This window comes from Puma concolor, chromosome B1 (assembly GCF_028749965.1).
Source record: "Puma concolor isolate L17-30 chromosome B1, mPumCon1.1.hap2, whole genome shotgun sequence".
NCBI lineage: Eukaryota > Metazoa > Chordata > Mammalia > Carnivora > Felidae > Puma > Puma concolor.
In genome coordinates, this window is record NC_141670.1 from 78,072,917 (window position 1) to 78,096,048 (window position 23,132).

The following is a 23,132-nucleotide window of genomic DNA, read 5'->3' on the forward strand; positions in this document are numbered from 1 at the left end:
GAAAGAGGAACCTTCCTGCACTGTTGGTGGGAATGCAAACTGGTGCAGCCACTCTGGAAAATAGTATGGAGGGTCCTCATAAAGTTAAAAATAGAACTACCCTATCATTCAGCAATTGTACTACTAGGTATTTACCCAAATACAAAAATATTAATTCAAAGGAATACATGCACCCTGATGTTTAGAGCAGCATTATCAACAACAGCCAAATACGGAAACAGCTCGTGTCTGTCAATAAACGAATGAATAAAGAAGATATGGTATAAGTATACATATATTTATATACAAATATAAATATACATGTATACATATATATATATACACACACACAATAAAATATCATTCCACCATAAAAAAGAATGAAATCTTGACATTTGCAATAACATGGTTATAGCTGGAGAGTATTATGCTAAGTGAAATAAGCCAGTCAGTGAAAGAAATACCATATGACTCCACATATGAGTGAAATCAGAGTCTTCTAGAAGACTCTGGACTACTTATTGTCAAATATGTAACTACCATGATACAGGGAGACTTTAAAAGTAAGACGGAGAGCTGGGGTGGGGGGGGGGGGCGGCTAGTGAACATCTTACCTGCTTTCCATCCAGCGTGCAGAGCCTCTTGACCACTCCTGAATCTAGTTTAATGGCTTCGGTGATATCTGTCAAGACCTGTTCAAATGAATGAGCGGTCTTCTTATTTAGAAGGATCCTCACGGCTTTTCTAGGCTTCACTCCACTTCGAATCACGGTCACCAATTTCGGTTTGATGAAATCTTTACTTTCCTTCACTTCACTTTTCACCAAGGGGGGAGCAGCCAAGGCTCGGGATGTCCCACCCTTGATGTTCACAGACCAGTTCGGATTAATATTTTTGGTGTAATCAACTTTACGAAATGGTTCATTTGATGCACACACGTAACTTTCACCTAAAAAAGCAAAAACCAGTTATATTAGCATAATTATCCTCACCACAGAAGCACTGTATCTTAAGAACAAATGGAGACCCATTAAGTGAACTCTGAAACCTAACAGGTTCACTGGAAGGGGATTCACATCCTTTTCCTTTGGCATTCTGTCCACCCTTTCTCTCTATTTAAACATCTAGATTGGTTTTGAGAGAGAGAATAACACACATTACGAAGTGAAAAGCACAGGACAAATGAAACAAGAGAGATTTGGACTTTATTCTGATCAAATATGTCACCCCGAATAACTCCTCTGCACTTTGGTTCTCAAGATCACTGTCTATAAATTCAAGTTGTTGAATCAGATGAATTCTAGAGTACTTTCTAATTCCAAAAGCTATTAACCATTTTAATTTTTTTTAAATCTCATTCTGGAAGAAATAATATATTCACACAAGGAAATAAAACTATTTTTCTCCTTCCAATTACAGATTTCAGTCCTAATTGAAGAATGATTACTCCATCCTCACATAGCTGTCTAAAATATATTTAGTCATAAGATCATTTACTCAATTAATGAAGTACTGCAAAAACGAAGGAAGAGTTTTGACAGCTCAAAGAAATATACTTCAGGCATTTTTTTTCTTAACTAAAGAATGTGAATTTAGAATAATTAGTTCAAATAGACAGCCTTTTCTATATTCACTTAAATGGGAAAGGATATTAAGCATTTTAAAATGATGTGTTCCTTATTCATGCAGCCTTCTGCCTAATTCTTAAGTAAAATATAAAAACTATAATATTTGTTGATTAGCTTACCAAGTCAATGTTCATTAATTTTAAGTTCCAAAATTACAGGTTGAAAAATAATTTTTATAATTATATGTTGAAAACCATAATTCATAATTATATGTTTAAAATCATAATTTTTCTTTCAGGAAACCCAGAAGTCACCCAATCCTTTTATTCTCACCTTTCTGGCATACAAGAGGACTACACTGTAAAATTTTCTCTAATATACCTTCTAACTCAAAAAGAATCCAGTATTTTTTCTCATTTTCAGTGTAACAGTCTCACTCTTAATAATTATATGACAGGGGCGCCTGGGTGGCGCAGTCGGTTAAGCGTCCGACTTCAGCCAGGTCACGATCTCACGGTCCCGGAGTTCGAGCCCCGCGTCAGGCTCTGGGCTGATGGCTCGGAGCCTGGAGCCTGTTTCCGATTCTGTGTCTCCCTCTCTCTCTGCCCCTCCCCCGTTCATGCTCTGTCTCTCTCTGTCCCAAAAATAAATAAAAAACGTTGAAAAAAAATTTAAAAAAAAAAAATAATAATTATATGACATCAGTCTTAACGTTCATGCTTAAAACAAAAATAGTCAAAATAGTGAAAGGGAATTCCTGAGAAAAACCTACTAATATAAATATTTAACATCCTATTATTTAGGATGTTCTTAAAATCCTGATTAATGGAGAACTTGAAGACTCCCAAAGGCACACAAACAATTCAGTAACAGATCAGGCATATAAGAAGGGTCTAAAAAGAGGAGTAACATCTTCTATCTAACGGTATAACGAGGCCACTGTCCAACTAGGGAACCAGCCACAGGCTTTAATGCTGCTTCCATACCAGTAGTCTGAAAGCCAGCCCAACCATCTCCATTCAGTTAGAGATTTTTCATCTCTGTAGGTTTATCTAAATCACTTTCACAGTGTAATCATCTGGGGAAGTGGTAATTTCAAATACACGCATAAATTTCATAAAATAGAACTATATATCACATGCATGTATTTATGAGCAAAAATACTTATGATTTTGCTTTAATTTTATAGAGAACACAAGTCTCACATTGAAAAGGTCTATTTTTACCAACAATAAAAACTTAATTGTATGTTCTGATTCAAAATATTAAGACAAAGAAAAGGAAATTTCAGCAAGAGACTGTTGTTTTTGTTTTTGTTTTTTTTTTTTAAGGGCAGGGAGAAGTCAGCTGGGGAAAAGCCTTTCCCAGTATAAATGAAAAAAACAATGGCAAAGAGAAACAAAACAAGAGCATGTGTAGTATGTCAGATTTCCTTGATCAACCTAGTCCCTGCACAGTTGACGTATCAACCAAGCAAACTGCCTTTGAAATTCGTCTGTATTTTGCCTCTTTACACAGATTCAGGATGCCAGAATGAAAACAGGTAGAGGAAGTCTGTCTTTTAATTTGTGTATGTGTGGTTACACGTACATTTTAATTCCCTCCTTCTCTCCCTTTTTTGCTTCATAATGTTTCAATTAAGAACTTGTAGGGGTACCTGAGTGGCTCAGTCAGTTAAGGGTCTGACTTCAGCTCAGGTCATGATCTCATGGTTTGTGAGTTTGAACTCCACATCAGACTCTGCACTGACAGCGCAAAGCCTGCTTTGAATACTGTCTCCCTCTCTCTGCCTCGGTCTCTCTCTCAAAAATAAACATTAAAAAAAAAACAAACAAACAAAACTTGTAGATCAGGGGGCACCTGAGGGGCTCAGTCAGTCAAGTGTCTGACTCAAGCTCAGCTCAGATCTTGATCTTGAGGTTGTGAGTTCAGGCCCCACATTGGGCTCCACACTGGGCATAGAGCCTATTTAAAAAACAAAGACATGGGGCGCCTGGGTGGCGCAGTCGGTTAAGCGTCCGACTTCAGCCAGGTCACGATCTCGCGGTCTGGGAGTTCGAGCCCCGCGTCGGGCTCTGGGCTGATGGCTCAGAGCCTGGAGCCTGTTTCCGATTCTGTGTCTCCCTCTCTCTCTGCCCCTCCCCTGTTCATGCTCTGTCTCTCTCTGTCCCAAAAATAAATAAACGTTGAAAAAAAAAAATTTAAAAAACAAAGACTTGTAGATCAGTTCTATAATATATAAAGTTTTGAACCAGCAAACGCCTGCTAGACAGAGCCTCACCCCTTCCTTGTACGCATGGCAGACAAATAACAGTCCACAGAGTGTTCTTCAGTTAGGCCTGGACTCTTCCTCATAATATGCAAGGAGTACCTACTATGCGCTAGCTCACATGCTAAGTGCTGACATAATAAGATACCCACTTTGGCATTCTTGGTATACAACATTTCAGCAGCAAGGTTTAAGACAGGTAAACCTGTGTTTCTGTATACTGGGCACATAAAGCCCTATAGTACAGATGTCATACTTTGATAACAATAGCCACCAAGATACCTAGGCTAGCTTCCCTTCCTATGTCCCCACCCTGATTAAACAATCTCTGATTGTAATTTTTTCACTTCCATATTTGTCTATCAGGAGAGAATATGGTGACAAAAGAATTTAAGATTTTGGTTCCTTGGCCAGTTAGAGCTCTTGCTGTTAACCAAACAATAAATTATTATTCTGTTAGGTACTAAGCACCCACAAGATTGCTTAGAAGCAATCAGCCTCCCCTCAACCAGATTCATGCTACTGTAGAGATTCTGGTTTAAGATTTGTTACCTTCCTGCCAACTTGTCACTTCCCCCTACCTCCCCGTCCTGGCGAGGAATATCACTTCCTGCTAAAAGTACTTAGTTAGAAACCTACACACCATTCTTCACTCTTCTGGTTTCCCTACATGCTACATTCTGACATCAAGTTCTGTCCTATTTTCTAAATATTTCTCAAAATGTCCACTCTCTGTGTCCTGACCACCACCTACTTTCTACTTGGATCAGTTCAAGAATCTTGTGTTTTCTGCTGACTCCCCAATAATGTAACAAATGGCAGTATATCTTATGCTATTAATACACCTGAAAAAGTACATCCTGAAGTAATGAGTTTTGATATACCGATAAAATACATATTCTGAAAAGATTTTTTAAAATTTGCCAATACATACTAAAACCACACTTACCCAAACAAGGAAAAGATAAGCATAAGAGTTAAACTAAGATATAAATGTGTATGTATACATATATCATATATGGACACATGAAAAATAAAGAAGTCCCTGAAGTCCACAACAGATCTGACATTAACAGCGATCTTGACATTATTATAAGCTGGTCTGATGCTCACAGACAGACCTATGTTCTTCCCTGGGATATAAGCTCACAGAATATATCAAAGTCACTCAGGCTACGGTAAAGTGACACAAAAACAAGGTTGCTGTGCAACCCACAAAATATGAGACATCCTCCTCTCAACTCAATGAATTACTGCCACTTCTTTACCAATTATAGCTTTTTCCTCAATATACTCTGTGCTCCCTATAAGATTTAATGAGATACTCATAGAATTGTCCTTCCTTCTAACAGCACCCAATACAGAGCAAGTCCCTGCTTCTGCAGATCCTCCCTGAAATTATCCAACCAAAGCCCAAATTCTATGATAGGTCTAACACCTTCTTACCAAGATGCCCCATGGTATACTCCAATGTCCATTCTCCTTACTGCAGTGAGTAATAAACTCAACTTGTTTGACTACAGGTATGTTCTTGGTGGACTCTGGTGGTTCTCTCGGAGAACTGAGATACACACACACACAAACACATGTGCGCTCTCTCTCTCAATTTCTTTCTCTCCCTCCTTCCAATAATAGTTCTGTGACCATAAGAGTTTTGGGGGAAATCATTTTGGAAACTATAATCACATGAATACTACATACAAAGAAAATTTGCTTTATGTATAGAAAGAAGATGGATAGAAGCATAAGGTGGTTTATAAAACTTAACTGTTTTCATGTACAAAGAGAAAGTCTTTGAATATCCTTTAAGACTCCACAGTGGCATGGTTATGGCTTCTTACCACTGACATTTGTTCAAAGTCACTTTACTTCATAGTTAGCAGGCTGACAAATTGTCTACAATTGTGTAATACAACCTGGGTATTAACCATTAACTTTCATCCTTACTCAACCCAAGATACAGCCTCCTCTTTAAGAGGCAAGAGGATAGGGGCACCTGGGTGTCAGCTGGTTAAGCACTGGACTCTTCATTTCAGCTCAAGTTATGATCCCAGGATTGTGAGATTGAGCCCCACAGGGGGCTCCACACTGAGCGTGGAGCCTGCTTGGAATTCTTTCACTCTCCTCTCTCCCCTTCTGCCCTTCTCCCACCCCCCCCCACCTCACTCTAAAAATAACATAAATCTTAAAAAAAAAAAAAAAAAAAAGAGGCAAAAGGATATTACAAGCCAAGAATTCCCCAATTTCTTGTCTCTGAAAACTTTCATTGCCACAAACGTATTTCAGACTGTGACAATTTTTCCCACCTTCTCTCCCTTTTCAGTAATAGGACAGCCACCTCCTATTCGATGTTGAGTTGCTCCACCAGGATTTAGATCTTTCTGTCTCCTCACGCTGCAGTTGCAGGGACATTGTTCTTCTCTTCTCCATTTAACTAGGCAGCCCTCTCTCCAGAATTAGATACAAATACCTCCCACCTTAAACACACACAAATCCTCCCTCTCTTCATTCCTCATCCCACTCTACCTAATGTGCTTCTGGCTTCCATTCACTGCTGAGTTAAAAAGCACTCCTCAAATGTTTTTTCACCCACTGTTTGTTCTTCAGCCACTGTGGCATTAGTTTTGCTCCCTGCATTCCCCTGGCTGGAACACCCTGATCCCCAAACAGGTCTTTGCCAAAGGCAAAGTACACCTTCCAAATTCACTTGGTATCTTCTGAGGGCACTGGCCACTAGTCATGGTTCTCTTCTGGAAATCCTTTTTTCCTTAGCTTCCACAACCTGGTATCTTTTGGTTTATACCTCTTACTTCTTTGGTTACTCTTTCTTGGTCTGCTCTTCAGGATCCTCTTCTCCCACGCATCTACTTCATCCTCCTTAGACTGTCTGTGGGCAATTGCATTCACCTCCACAGCTTCAAACACCAGCTATATCCTGAGGACATCTCCAGCCTACTCCTGCTAGATAATCTATGGATATCTCACATGCTACTGCCTAAAACGAACTCCACTCCCCATTACGGCCACTCTGACCTCAAACTCTCTTCCTGAATTCCCCAACTTACTGAATGAAATTACCATCTATATGGACACCTACCCAAAAATCAAGACTCCTGCCTCTCTTTTCCCTTTCCCACATTCAACAGAATTGGCAAAACTGTCGACCTTGGTCTAAGCATCTCTGGAATCTATCCTCTTTGACTCTGCCTCCTCTCATTTCTCCTTGGATTAGAGTAGTTAAGTTCTCTATGGGGCCTCATTCCATCTTCCACATAGTTGTCAAGGCAAATTTTTAAAAATGTAGATCTGATGTCATCTGCTTGCTTCACTGCCTTTGAAATAAAGACCAAACTCCTTAGCACATCACACACTTCCACCCTCATCTCCCACCACTTTCCCACAGGTTCCTAAGTCAGTGTCATACCGTATATTTGCAACTTCCTTCCAAACCCATCATACCCTCTTATTTTCTTTGCTTCTTGTATGTCTGAAATAACCTTCCTCCTTCTCCCATCTTGCCTCTTTTTAACTGACCAGTCAAGATTAGACACTCTTGGCAAAGAGGTAAAGCAATAGGAACCATCATATATTGCTGGAAAGATTTTAAATTGGTTCCATTACCTAGGAAAAACACTATCTAATACTAGGTTCACAATATACACATCATATGACCCAGGAATCCACCCCAGAAAAATATCCCAGAAAAACTCATGCACATGGGCACTAGCATGTGTATGTGGAAATATCGCTCAACAGCCACAGATGAAAAATCAATCCACATGTCCAACAGGAGAATATGCAGATTGTGGTATGGTCATGTCTACCAATAATACAGTAATGAAAATGAACAAGAGCCATATTAACAACCTGGATGAATTTTACAAACAATGGTCAGAAAAAAGATGACAAAAGAGTACACGTAGTAGGATTCAATTTCTCTCCAGTCCACAACAGACAAAACTAACTTGTATCAATTAGGGATGCCCTCATTGGTGGTAGAAATATAGATAAAAGAGTCAGGCTACTGTTACCTTGTGAAGAATTTTAACTAGGAAGGGACACAGGGAGGGCTTCTCAGATTCTGGAAATATTCTGTTTCTTGAAATGGCTGGTAGTCACAAAGGTGTTCACTTCATAACAACTCACTGGGCTGTACATGTATATGAATTTTCATAACTTCAATATAAAATTTTTAAAGTTACATTATTGTTGTATCCTGAGCTCAGAATGCATCAATTTCTCATAATTATCTATTCTTTCTTTCTCTCTTCCAATGGTTCTTAGTGGAGAATTTTTTTAATCAGGTGACTTTGTTGTATAAGTACAGATGCTCAGACCTCACCACTGTTCCAACTGAATCACTAGAATCACTGGAAGGTAGGACCAGAACAAGTAGGTAAGGGTTTTTAACTTCACAAGTGACTATGAAAACAACCTCTCATTACAAACCATTGCCTAGACTGGAAGCTCTTAAAAATACTATCTTTTTTATACTACCCACATCTAGCACAGTACCTGGTATGTAACAGGCACTGAAAACATGTTTGTCAAAGTAATGATGGAAATGCAAACTTACACATCTCACAGTCTGGAGTTGCATTAGGTCTGGGTAAAAACATTTGCACAGTGTAGCTGTTTATACAGGATGACCCTGGGAGGCTCAGGGTCAGGTTCCTGAAAGACGTTGTACGTGACTGGACACATTCTTAGGTCAGGCCAGTCCACTGAAAGGCAACCTAAGGCATATATATGAAGGCTGTCTAGTATCTACCAACATTCCTAATTCATTTCAGACCAAAGCATCAAGAATCCAGGGCACACACTTATTTTTAAAAATTCAAGAATAATTGGGGTGCCTGGGTGGCGCAGTCGGTTAAGCGTCCGGCTTCAGCCAGGTCACGATCTCGCGGTCCGTGAGTTCGAGCCCCGCGTCAGGCTCTGGGCCGATGGCTCGGAGCCTGGAGCCTGTTTCCGATTCTGTGTCTCCCTCTCTCTCTGCCCCTCCCCTGTTCATGCTCTGTCTCTCTCTGTCCCAAAAATAAATAAACGTTGAAAAAAAAATTTAAAAAAAAAAAAATTCAAGAATAATTAACATACAGTGTCATACAAATTTCAAGTGTACAGGGCACTTTTTTAGTCTAATAAATGTAATGTGTCTTTCAATCAATGGAATATGCATGTGTGTGTGTATATATATATGTATATGGGTGTGTGTACACATGAATATTTTTAATGGCTAAATCACAGTAATCTCTCAACATTTAAATGACAATTTACTGTTAGAAATTACAAATAGTTACTTTGCAAACTTACAGTTGGAAATTCAACAACAGTATGTTTAATTTTTTTTAATGTTTATTTATTTTTGAGAGAGAGAGACAGAGCATGGGGAGCGGCAGAGAGAAAGGGAGACACAGAATCTGAAGCAGGCTCCAGGCTCTGAGCTGTCAGCACAGAACCCAGTGTGGGGCTCGAACTCACAAACCATGAGATCATGACCTGAGCTGAAGTCAGATGCTTAACCTACTGAGCCACTCAGGCGCTCCTCAACAACAGCAGGTTTAGCTTACTTTTATATCACTTCCTGTAAAGTCTCTCATTCACTTCTGTGAAAATATTTAGATTAACTGCCTAATGCTACTAATTAGTTTGTAATTATAAACTATTTTGATATTCATGGCAGAAAATCAAGTCTACAAAATTTGGACATTGAGAGTACACATACCTTGGAATGAAGCAAGCACTGAACTTTATGATACAAGTCTAAAGTGAAAGGGCTCTTCAAGCTTAGAAAAAAGCCCAGCTCCCCCTACACAGATTTAAATATGGTAACATAAAAATAGAAAGACAAAAGGAAAAGAAAGCTCGGCTGACTGACACTTTAGGTCTAATATCAGCAATAATCTTAGGAACCTTAATTCTTTGCTAACTTTCAAAACTGAGAAAAAAAAATTGCTCCAAAGGCATATAACCAAGGAAGATAAATCTGGGTATACTGCATCTACAAAATGGTTTGATGTCCTTCATCAAATACAGCCTTTGTGAGACTGTCCTGGGTGAATTAAAATGTGTGCATCTAAAGCACATCAGACATGAATTCCCACGCCCATCTGGTTAAGAAAAATACAGGCTGAGGAAAAGTAAGGCTGATTTATTATTCTGTTGTGGCAAACAACTTAGTCAGGTTTTTTCACCCTAACTGTACAGTGCCCAGAACTTACGGGGCTCAGCAGAGTTACACACAGTGCACTTCTCTGGCCTGGAAGCCTATCCGACTCTGCACTCCTTTGCTGTGTCATGGCGGATTGCTGTTGCATTCGCAAAACAAATATAATGGCATTTCCTGCAGGGCAGGTTTGAGGACACAAAATGGGATCTTCCATCTCTAAAACCAATGCTCTTTCAACACATCTGAAGGCAACTGGTTGAACCAAGCCGCGTCCTAAAGTCACATCTGGCGGTACAGTCTGAGATACATTCCACTGAGAAAGGGGTACAAAAGCTACTGTGAACATGTGCATATCTATGAGTAAGTATGCCCAGAAATCCATGCTTCAGCATTGAAATTTCGGAGAAGTTTCACTGAATACCAAAAAAATTAGGTAAAAGTAGAAGAAATAATCCTACCAAAAAACAACAACAACAACAACAACAAAAACCAGCCTACTCACTAACCAAAAAGCTTTAACACTTTTCTCTAGTCTCCTGGTAGGATAGAACCTACAGATCACATCCACTATCTTTTTGTGCCTTACACCTAAGACAAGCATGTTCCGCGATCTACAAGAGTTCACTATGACAATTTTCTTTTAAATATGAAATTTATTGTCAAATTGGTTTCCATACAACACCCAGTGCTCATCCCAAAAGGTGCCCTCCTCAATACCCATCACCCACCCTCCCCTCCCTCTCCCCCCCCATCAACCCTCAGTTTGTTCTCAGTTTTTAAGAGTCTCTTAGGCTTTGGCTCTCTCCCTCTCTAACCTGTTCATTATGACAATTTTAATTCTGTGTTTATTCTGACAAAATTTTAAATGTTTTTATCATTCTATTCTGGAACATGTGAACAACTGCTTCTGAATAAAGTACAGTCAGGCCACTCTGTCCACAGTTTAAACTCTTTTGACACCAAGTGGTATAACTATGCTGGGAGTTCATGAGGAAAAAGAGAAGTGGACTGTACATAAAAGATGTGTTTGAAGCAAGTTAAGGCCAGAAGACATAACTGTACTCTGCAAGAATGGAGGCTTGCTAACAGTGCAAGACTGACTCATTACATGGCATTTTGAAATACAGCACACTGAACTCAGCTTTCAGTGCCATGGTCACGTTTGGGAACAATTTAGCTTGAACAAATAGTATCTATCTGCAGCTTTATATTTCTATTTCACATTTTTATTGATTATACACTTCTGTTGGTATTTACGTTATCAAATTGTTTAGGTTGTATTGGTGTATAAGACCTATGGTACAAGTATACCTACCTTTCTATGTATTTAAGTGACAATGTAATTAAAGTAATTAAGGCAATACTGGACTTCTACAAGTTAGCTGTTACATTTTCACATTGTTTTGCATTTTTAAGTGGCCCAAATATTGTAAAAGTTTAAGAAACATACAATGGTTTTCTTTTTTAAAGTTAATTTTGAAAGAGAGCAGGGGGAGGGGCAGAGAAAGAGGGGGACAGAGATCATCCCAAGCAGGCTCCATGCTATCAGCCCGATGTGGGGCTCGATCCCACGAAACGTGAGGTCATGACCTGACCTAAAATCAAGAGTCAGATGCTTAACCCAATGAGCCACCCAGGTGCCCTGAGAAATACTATAATCTTAAGGATGCTGAAAAAGAGAGGAAATGTCAAACCACAAGGTGCCCGGCTAATACTTCTAAAGCAACTGGGGCATAATGGATCGAGGGTCAGTCCTTCAACTGGCTCACCATCTGAGCAGAGATAAAACTTTCCTTGACAGAGTTTCCCCAACTTCTGGAGAGCTTTGCTTAACACCTTCCTCCTTCATTCCTTAAATCTCACTGTGAGTCTAAGAGGGAGACTTGGCCCCAGTTTTAAGCAAGTGATTGATAGTGACGATGGCTCAAAAAGATACAATGCAAGTGATGAAAAACTCAGAAGCCAGATATTTGCCCCCAAAATAGGTGATGTTTGCAGGACACAAAGGAAGGAGAAATAGTAAAGTATGACCACTGTCTCAAGATGTCTGAAGAACTGCCATGTAAAAGTAGGATAAGTCGTATGTAGCTCCAAAGGGTGTCTCTAGAATACAGCAGGCAAGTTATAAGGGCATAAAATTTGGTTTAAGATGTTAAGGACCACTACCATTTACCAAAGAGCCACTGAATGCTAGGACTCTGCTAAGTGTTTTATATACATCATAGGGTTCACGTGGAGCCTTCCAACTATTGACCCAAGAGAAGAGTTATTGATCACTAAACTAGTACAAGATGAGTTCACAGGCTATTTCTCAAGTTCTTTCCTCACAGAGGCTTGATGAACATGAATGTAAACACTAAAATTCCATAACTTCTTTTTTCTTTCTTTGATTCTCTGCCAATGAGGCAAAATACCATTAAGAAAAAAGACCAATATAATGGACAAAGGTACTGGGAAGAAAGCAACAATCATTACCTTTAAGAAATAATTATATTGTTATTATTCAAACTTAATCTTTTTTATTTTAGAGAGAGAGAGCCCAGGGGAGAGGGGCAGAAGGAGACAGAATCTTAAGCAGGCTCCATGCTCAGCCCAGAGCCTGATGTGGGGCTCACTGTCAACTGCAAGATCATGACCTGGTCCCAAATCAAGAGTCAGACACTTAACCGACTAAGCCACCTGGGTGCTGCAAAACTTAAAGTAATCTTAAGTCTGTAAAATATACACAGTGAAGAGAGAGATAAATCAGTGAAGATATGTTAAAACTTTTGAGAGTGTAATTTAATCAACATATAAACAGCAGACAACGAGCAGGTCATAATTGTAGATTATTTTAGTCACTTTGAGATGCTTGCAAAGGTTACAGTGTAATCAAAATTACTTAAGTTGATCTCACAAGTCAACTTTTCCTATTCTTTCACTCTATAAAGTAGAGCTTCTAACAAATTACAGTATGCCTACTCTACTGCTTTATTCTACCTCTACAAATCTAGCCAACTGTCCAGCTGGCTGTGGTAACTAAGAAAGGTTTCAAAAACACCTATATCCACCTATTCCCACCTACTAAAAGCTCTTATATATAGCACAAGAGTTAAATAAATCATCAAATATCTTGTGCCCAAAGGTATTTGTTGCATGGGATAAAGAAATGAATAAAATAACTGTGGTCCCAGTCCTCAATAGGTTTGTAATTTTCCCTTTCCTGAGAATGTTTTGTAGAGAAGAGCCTCCTGCAGGTTATTAGGGTTCTAAGAACTCCTTCTAAACATGACCAACATTTTTGTTTTGTTTTTTAAGATTTTATTTTTTTTTTATTTTTTTTATTTTTTTATTTTTTAAAAATTTTTTTTTTCAATGTTTATTTATTTTTGGGACAGAGAGAGACAGAGCATGAATGGGGGAGGGGCAGAGAGAGAGGGAGACAGAGAATCGGAAACAGGCTCCAGGCTCTGAGCCATCAGCCCAGAGCCTGACGCGGGGCTCGAACTCACGGACCGCGAGATCGTGACCTGGCTGAAGTCGGACGCTTAACCGACTGCGCCACCCAGGCGCCCCTAAGATTTTATTTTTTAAGTAATCTCTACACGCAACATGGAACTCAAACTCACCACCTCAAGACAACGCTCTACCAACTGAACCAGCCAAGTGCCCCTAAAGCTGGCCACCTTTTAAAAAGTGACATAGAGCCAGATAGAGCCAAGATCATTTCTCTCTCCCACTCCCTAAAGGATTTCCCAAGATCACTGAACTTTAAAGGGGGAAGGGCCTTAGCAATTACCTAACATGTCTTTCATTTTACTGGGGTCAAGCAAGGCAACTATGCAGAACTATGCACAGATCTTACTTTGCAGGTATGTAGGATAATGCATTTTATTCAGGACCCATACATGAAACATCCTAAATTGTCTTTACACCTACAGTGACTAATGAACTACTGTGATCTTCATTTTCTAAACATAAGTGATTAACATGTTTGGAGTTCTAGACTGCTCATACGCTGCGATCTATGTAAACCTGGGGGGTTGGAATAGACCCCATTTCCTCACAGGTGGTACAAAACAGGCAGTTCAGAATACAGTTCAAAAGCAAAGGACAAAGACATTGAGCTTCAGCCCCACCTTTTACTCATGGCGTGAGAGGGCAATTTCTTTATCCTCTCTGAGCCTCCCCATCTGTAAAATGGAAAGACAGTGCAGCATATCTCACAAGATAGCGTAAAAGTTAAATGAGACGAAACATGTAAAGGACTTCACACAATGACTGTAAATAAAACATCTCACATGTACATCAAATGATAAATGGATAAAGATATATACATATTTATATATAGATATATACACATAGATATATACACACACAATGGAATACTGTTCCTGAATATTATTCAGTCATAAAAAAGAATGAACTCTGGGGGGGCCTAGGTGGCTCAGCCGGTTGAGCGTCTGACTTCAGCTCAGGTCATGATCTCAGGCTCAGGTCATGATCTCATGGTTCGTGAGTTCGAGTCCCGTGTTGGGCTCTGTGCTGACGGCTCAGAGCCTGGAGCCTGCTTCAGATTCTGTGTCTCCTTCTCTCTCTGCTCCTCCCCCGCTCATGCTTGAGGGTTCTATCTCTTTCTCTCAAAAATAAATAAAAAACACTAAATAAAAAAGTTCAAAAAAAAAAAAAAACGGAATGAAATCTTGCCATTTGCAATGACGTGGATGGAGCTACAGTGTTATGGTAAATGAAATAAGTCAGAGAAAGACAAACACCATATGATTTCACTCATATATGGAATTTAAAAAACAAAACAGATGAACATAGCAGAGGGGGGAAAGCAGCAAACCAGAAAACAGACTCTTAGCTATAAAGAAAAAACTGAGCTTTACTAGAGGGGAGGTGGGCAGTGGGATAGGTTAAATGGGTGATGGGTATTAAGGAGGGCACTTGTGATGAGCACTGGGTTTTACATGTAAGTGATAAAATCACTAAGTTCTACCCCTGAATCAAATATTATACTGTATGTTAACTAACTGGAATTTTTTAAAAATTTATTTATTTTGAGAGATAGAGAGAAAATGTGAGTGGGGGAGGGCAGAGAAAGAGAGAGGGAGAGAGAATCCCAAGTAGGCTCAGCACAGAGCCTGACAGGGGGTTCGAATCCAGGAACTGTGAGATCATGACCTGAGCCAAAGTCAGACACTGAACCGACTGAGCCACCCCGGTGCCCCAACTAACTGGAATTTAAATAAAAACTTGAAAAAGGAATGAATGAATGAAAGAAATAAAATATCTCACGTGTTTATGGTGAGATGGTGTTAATGTAAGAATCCTGAATCCTCAGAGTAGTGGTTTTGGTTTTTACTACTAGTAGTAAAAACCACTACTAGTAGTGGTTTATCAATAAAAGAAATAAAAAACAGAAGTGGTGGGAGTATAGGCAGGTGGAAATGAGGGGGAAGAGATCCAGACAGGCAGTAGAGACCCACAGCAACTCCTCTACCCTTCCCAGCAGTGAAGAAAGCAGTCTGACAACCACTGCCCAAGGGAATCTAGTTTATTTTATATCACAAGATCATAAACTATCTATTTCCATAGCTGAAAACCTTATGAAGTATTGATATTTTCTTTAACTACCCAAGTATCACTGTGTCATACTTGAATTCATATGTGATCTCCTGAATATTCCATTTCTTCCCCTCAACCTTAATAATTCTTTATTCTTCAAATGAAAACTTCTCTTCCCATTACTTCTGGAAAGAGCTTATTAGGTGGCTGTATTATAGCATATCCAAATTTCCCTATTTTAGGAAATGAGAGGAAGAAAATAATCAGATTTGTAGAAGCAGGTATTCTGGAAAAGTCACTTTCTCCACAATGATGAGTGAGCACAGAATCTTTAATGTATCTAAACATAATCCAATTTTTCAAAGTATGTATTTTTTCACAAATATAGAGGAACAACTCAATTCATACAAAACTTCCCTTGACAACCAAGGTACTTAGAGGTACAATCACTTTCTGGCCTACTTATTCAATGAATTTATTGTGTGTGCAAGAGATCTGACCTCACCATGCTCCCAACCTGATACACCACTAATTACAAAGATCAGTGTTATAATAATAGTGCTAAGGAAAAATGCTGTGAGGTAAGAAAAGGGAAGAGTTCTAAGCTTCACCTCAGACTTTAACTCCAACATCTGTTTCTCAGGAAAGATGTTTTCATCATCCTGCCCCTACCTCATTTCTACTTCATTTACAGCATGTGAGCTGGGACCAGCTGTGTGTGTGCGTGTGTGTGTATGTTCATTATCTCTCTTCCTCTATGAGCATCTTGAGGAAAGAGACTGTACCCTGGAACAGCACCTGGAACAACAACAAATATACTCTCGATCAACAACTATCTGAAACCAATATCCCTAAGGTCTAGAAAGAGACTTCATAGAGAAGTAATATTTGAAGTGGGTCTTGAAGAACCTAGGAGTCTGCCAGAGAAGGCTTGCACACCTAAAATTCAATGTTAAACTGCCACATCTGATCATCATAAATGCCTTAGTGTACTACTTTTGATTTCTATGTGCAAATATCTTATAACTCACAGAGTTTATGTCTTTCCTCACCATAACAAGTTTTGAAGAACTCGATTTCTATTATTACTATAAAAAAATCTATCTTTGGTTGAGGGGAACCCTTACCCTATAATCTAGGTTCTTATTGAGACTCATTTTTACTTACAAACTCTCTCAGTAACTGTATTTTGGTTTAACACCTTCAAAGAGGTTGACCTAACCAAACAGATTCAATAAACTAGGCTTACTAGGAGAACCTCAGGAACATCAAGTGCTTGATCACTTTAGAACCTTATTTTTCTTAAATTCAAAAGAATTCAAGCTAATTTTCAAGTTCATTTAATGGAAGAATGGAAGTATCACTTACCAAAACAATCAAAATTCTCTCGCAAAAAAAATTCAGTGTGTGTTGTTACTGAGGAGTAAAAGATCAAAACAACATAAAACAACATTTTACTTTGGAATGAGAGAGGCAGAGACAGGTGGCTATTAATATTTTTGACTCCTGGCAAATACTTCATCAGACCCTGACACCCACTACTTGCTTGGTAGTAGGACATCTGCAGCCTTAGTAATTTCCTAAAAGACAGGTTCTGGGTAGGGAAAGGCAGCCCAGGGCATCATACACTCAGTAATCACTTAGAAAGGGGAAGGGTATATACTTTCAGTCTAGAAAGGATATTCTTTAGATAATCTGCCAACCTTTCATTCAATAGGAAAGGACCCTAATGCCCAGAGAACAGAGGTGATTTTTCCTTAAATCCAGTCACTAGAACCCAGGGATCCTGACTCAATCAGGCATTGTTTCTACTATCCATGAATCTACTATCCATCTCTCTTTAGGACATCAAAACTTCACAAATATAGCCAAAATGTTCAGAAGGGGAGAACAGTCATGAAACAAAAACTAAGACTAGAGGAGTGCTTGGCTGGCTCAGTCAGAGGAACATATGACTCTTGATCTATAGGTCATGAGTTCGAGCCCCAGGTTGGCTGCAGACATTACGTAAAAAAACACCTAAGATTAGGAATTCTGACTCTTAGCCACAGACATGAGAACTTAAGAACAAGACATCTGAACATCCTCAGTTGTCTACCAGAGATGCTGTAAGTTTGGCTGGATCATGGCTTCAGACAACTGAAACAGATTTTCCCAGTGCTGACTGTTATGACTCACAGTCCTCCTCTGAGAGAATGTGCCCATCCAGTTTCAAAGACTAAACGTAGTACAGGGATGCACAGCACCAACTCAGTGAAATTAATCCAGCAAGGGGAAGTAAACCAAAAGGCTGAAGATGCCTGCTGGTTCAGCATAGTACAGGAGGAGTGCCAGCCAACACCTGAACACTGTTTTCAGTCTCCAGAGACATTCAAGGTCAAAGGCAGAAGAAAAAATCTGGGCCATGCAAATTTCTTTTGTCATCTGAGTTCAACAGGATTGGGGCTCTAAATGAGTGTTCATGCCCAGCTGTCTTGAATCATCACTTTCTATTCTCCACTAAAAGCGTTTTAGAAAAACATTCTAGAAAAGCAGTATCTCCTTGAAACTGGCTCAGGTCATGATCTCATGGTTTCTGGGATTAAGCCCTGCATGGGGTTCTGCACTGATAGCATGGAGACTGCTTGGGATTCCCACTCTCCACCCTTCCCCCATCACACTCCCCCCCCTTTCTCAAAATAAATAAACGTTAAAAAAGAAAACAAATGAACCAGGGGCACCTGTGTGGATCAGTCAGTTGAGTGTCTGACTCTTGATTTCAGCTCAGGTGATGATCCCAGAGTCATGGGATCAAGTCCCAAGTAGGGCTGTGCATTGAGCATGGAGCCTGCTTGGGATTCTCCCCCTCCCTCCTTCCCTCCCTCCCTTCCTCACTCTCTCTCTCTCTCTCTCTCTCTCTCTCTCTCTCTCCCCCTGCCACTCTCCCCTACCTGCACTCAAAACAGGGAGAGGGAGGGGTACTTGGGTGGCTCACTCAGTCCAACTCTTGATTTTAGCTCAGGTCTTGATTTTGGGGTCATGAGTTCAAGCCCCATTTTGGGCTCCTCACTGGGCCTGAAGCCTACTTAAAAAAAATAAAATAAAATGGCCAAGGGTACCTGGATGATTCAGCTGGAAAAGCATAGGACCCTCAATCTCAGAATAAGTTCAAGCCCCATGTTGGGTGTAGAGATTACTAAAATAATAATACAATTTAAAAATAAAATAGTTTTTTAAAAATGATCTAAAATAGTCAATTTTGACTATATGGGCAACACTATACAGTCTGTGTGCTCATTTTTACTGATGCAAATAGTAATTTTGCAGATAGCTGGTTAGTTCTTCTTCCTCATGATAAATCTGAACATCTGAGCACACAATTTTAACTAAAAATTTAAACTATTTAAATTCACAAATGACTGATATTAAGCATTTATTTTTTCTCTTGCAAACAGCCTTGAAACAGGGTATTCCACTCATTTTGTTGGAAATTCAAGACCTAGACAAAGATCCATTGTCAGAGAGAATGTCACTATGACAAAAGAAGGGCACAAATTTTCTTCTTTTGCAGTAATTTTATTATATTAAATACTGCTTGAAACAAGTAGGCAATTGGCTAGACCAGGGAAATGCTTCTGTTGTGCAAATTATTTATGTTAATCACCATTTATCATACGGTAGTAAAATTTGGACTCTACACATTCTTATGGTTCCCCATCGTCCAAATATCAGTGAGTACATAATCAGAAGTAAACTTGTCAACTTGCAACTTACAGTTGAAACTATACAGTTTCAGTGGACCATGCAACACCTGGGCAATGACAAACTCGGTAAAATATGTGCTTTCATTAACTCATATGCATAATGGTCATCTTGACCACCTCCCACCATGATGATATTTATCTTTGGAGTACACTAATTTCATGTAGCAAATACACTGTTAAAATTACTTGAGAGTATATTAAAATTTTTGTCCTTCCTCAGACACTATGCACGGTATCCCAAGGGAAGGTGAGAAATGGGTACTTAAGCAATAGGCATTGCCTTCATTTTTCCACAGGGCTGCTAATCTGGCTTGGGTCAGTCAGAAAATGTTACTCAGTTTTGAAATATCTAGGCAAATTCTGCCTTTAAGTATTTCACATGATAAATCAATAAGGCCCTTTTAACAATGTATCACTTTATTTAAACTCCTCTGGCTGTCATCACCTCCTCAGGAGGACTTTAAAACCAAAACACCCAAATGACCAAGTGAATGTGTGAACTCAAGAATACACACACACACACACACAGGCTGAAGAGACAACTTAATTTGGACAGGGTCCTCATCTAGCCAAGACAGGGAAAACCTCTGGTAACAATGACGAAGTAGAGAAACTCAACCACTTTCAGTACTCCTCAGTATGGCTACATCAATTTATTAGCGGTGAACTGGAGATGAAAGGGCATTATATGCAGGCACTGTGTAACAGGCATGTTGCTCAAGTTTCCTAATGTGTAAGATTGTCAAACTGTCTTCAAACCATAAGAGCATGATGAGATAATATAAGAAAAATAGTTGGCTCAAAGTTCAGTTTCCTTTCTGTGGTAAGCCAATATTGTTATCACGACATGGAATGTACCATCTGCATTAAGAAAGATGCATGAGAGGGGCGCCTGGGTGGCTCAGTGGGTTAAGCATCTGACTCTTGATTTCAGCTCAGGTCATGATCTCACAGGTTGTGGGATCAAGTCCTGAGTCGGACTCCAAGCTGACAGTGCAGAGCCTGCTTGGGATTCTCTCTCTCACGATCTCTGCCCCTCCCCCATCCAGGTTTTTTGTTAAGATGCATGAGAGCAGACAGTATGCAAACATACAGTATGCAAACATGCAGTCTGCATACACTTGAGTTCTGTCATCTTTATAGGTACTGTTTAGATCTGGAAAGAAATTCTTAACTACTAGTGATGCCTTTTCCCCTTGAAAGGAAATACATTATTGCAAGAATTCAAGGATGACACAACATACAGCCAAGCAGTCCCTGAGTGAAGTATGGTTAACATTCTAGGATTACTAATTCATAATAGGCCCCAACTGCTGACTCCAACAGACTCTATCATCTTAACTAGCTACTTTCAGTAGGGGAGGAGGCAGGAGAGACTGACCTTGATTCACCTCATTACCAGCCAAATGTAGAAAACCCTGTAGCACAGTGGTTTTCAATCTTGTCTGTACATTGCAACCACCTGGGGAGCTTTTAAAACTCCAACTGCCCAGATCACACCCCAAACATCCGAATATCTGGGGGCAGGGTACAGCCATCCATAATTTTTTAAAGTCCCTAGTGATCCAAGATGCTCCCAAGGTTGAGAGCCACTGTCTAGGATCATGCCTTCTGACCTTAAATTACACACTGAAAGCCAAACTAGGAAAGTCAGCCTAGAGCGTTTCACAGCCCCAACTTCTGAGTAGAGCAGGTACAACAGGGTCCCAAACGCTGGAACATCACAGGTGCCTGCACCGAGGTCCACACAGAGGGCCAAACAGAAAGCTTATCATCAAAGCTTATCATCATCAGATCCTCAGCTGAGAGCCACCTTTTCAAACAATTTGCAGTAAAAACAAACAAAAACTCCAAGTTCACCAATCTTAAGAGATGGCACGAAAGGCCACTGGGATTTCTTTCTTTTCTTTTTTAAAGACAAATCTCCGGGAAAGGACACTGTATATGGGAGCGCGCCCCACACACAAAATCTACAAAAAAGCAGACAGAAACGTACAGTTCCCATGGCGGCCTAGAAAACACCCCATAAACTCCCCTCTGCGCAGCGCAAGCGGGCGCGCGCCGGCCCATGGCCACTGCACCTGCTGTCGCGCTGGGCCGCACCTGCCGCGCGGGGCCCTCTCCTCCTACCTTCCAGCAGCTCGTCCAGGCTGGAGATCTTCCGACTGCCATCGATGGTATAGATGGTGCGGACGCCCTGGGGCAGGTTCACGTTGTCCGACAGGGAGCGGGTGAGCTCGATGAGCAGGGCATCGAAGGACCGGAAGCGGTCGCTGGAGATGGCAAACACCAGGCCCTTGAAGTAGCGGTCCCCATTCCGGTAGAAGCGTGCCTTCTTGGCCTTCTTCTCCGAGCTCAGAGCCTGCAGGGTCCGCGTGCGGTAGAAGCTGCAGTGGGCACTATGCGCCGGGCTGGGAATGAGCCCGTTCCCCTTGGGGCCCGAACTGCTGCTGCCTCCCGAGGAGCTGGGCGCCCCTCTCCGCGACCCTGGTCGCGGCCTTTTGTCCCGTTCCTCAAAGTGCTCCAGCTCAATACTCCTGGTGCTGGCCATCGCGGCTGCTCCAAGGGCTCCCCACAAAAAACGTCCCAGTCACAACCTCTCGGTAGCCCAACGTCAATGCGAGAATCAAGTACAGGGACGTCTGACCGTGAGGGGCCTCACAGCGCCGGGACACCTGGCTCTGGCATCCCGCCCTCTCCTCGCAGGTGGGGGCCTCTGAGCAGCCGAGGCGCCGACCGGCCCGCGCCCCCACTAAAAGTGGCCACAGCGTCGAGCTGCCCAGCTCATTGTCCAGAGCGGCTCGCTCGATCCCTCCCGCCTACCGGGGAGCCTCACGGCCCCCCCCAACCCCGGTTGCCTTCTCCACCAAGCCACGCCTCACAACTCCCGCCTGGGAGCCGGCCAGGAGCCGCAAAGTTGGACCGCCCCAGGCTCGCCCCGGGCCCGCGGGCGCACACAAAGCTCGGGCGCCCGCCTCGGCTCGCGTCCGCCGGCGGCTCCCGGGAGGCTGAGGGGAAGGAAGAGGAGGGGGAGGAGCTGGGAGCGTGGGAGAGGCGCCGCGGGCCCGCAGGGGCGTCGCGCCCGGCCTCGGCCCGCCCACGCGCCCAGCCAGAGGCCGGGGATGCGGCGCCGCCGCCTCGCTCCTCCGCAGGCCCTGCCCTGGGGCGGCGCGCGCGGACTCAGGCTGGGAAGGCAGTGCGGGGCCCCTTCCTCCCCCAGCGCCCGGCCCTAGCGGGAAATAATGCAGCCCGCCTCCCTCTCTGCCGGCCGGCCCAGTCCACCCCTGAGCATCCGCACCCCGACTCCGCGAGGTTGGGGGGGATTCCTGCCCCCAAAGGGCTGCCAAAACCCGGGAGGGAAGTGGGTGCGCCAGGAGAAGGGGGACGCACGAGTCGGCGCGGAGGCTCTGCGGCGCGAGAGGAGCGGCTCCTCCCGGGTCCTAGGCAGCCCCGCCCGCCTGACAGCTACAAACCCGCGCAGCGCGCTAATGGGCGCAGCCGCGGCGCGCGCTCCTCCGCCTGGGAAACGTAAACGCGCAGGCCAAAAAAATTACAAAGGAAGGAGATTCAAGGGCAGAGATCACATCCCTAACTAATCTCCAAAGGAGGAACCGAGGCCAAACTAGGGCAGAAATTCGAAACATGCCATTGGATTTGGGCACAAAATTTACTTTTTAAGAGGAAATTTGAAGCTTTATTTAAAAAACCTTTAATAAAACAGTTTCCATTGCAGATTTGCTAACATAGGATGCTGAGTAACTTTGAATGAATCATCACAAGTTACTGGGTTTTGAGGGATTTATGTCAACAAATATTTCTTAAGAGCATGCCATGTGCTAGGCATTGTTTCCATC

At 41.6% G+C, this 23,132-nt stretch overlaps 1 protein-coding gene across 1 annotated transcript; it reads right to left on the bottom strand.

The window, feature by feature from the left end:
* Window positions 1-353: 353 nt before the first annotated feature.
* Window positions 354-22,721, bottom strand: LOC147581712 (serine/threonine-protein kinase DCLK2-like). Its single transcript, XM_086704126.1, has 2 exons — window positions 21,409-22,721; window positions 354-928 (listed from the first exon to the last, which is right to left on the bottom strand). The coding sequence occupies exons 1-2, from the start codon at window positions 21,827-21,829 to the stop codon at window positions 537-539; spliced, it is 813 nt and encodes a 270-aa protein (XP_086560252.1). The 5' UTR covers window positions 21,830-22,721; the 3' UTR covers window positions 354-536.
* Between the last annotated feature and the right edge of the window lie 411 nt (window positions 22,722-23,132).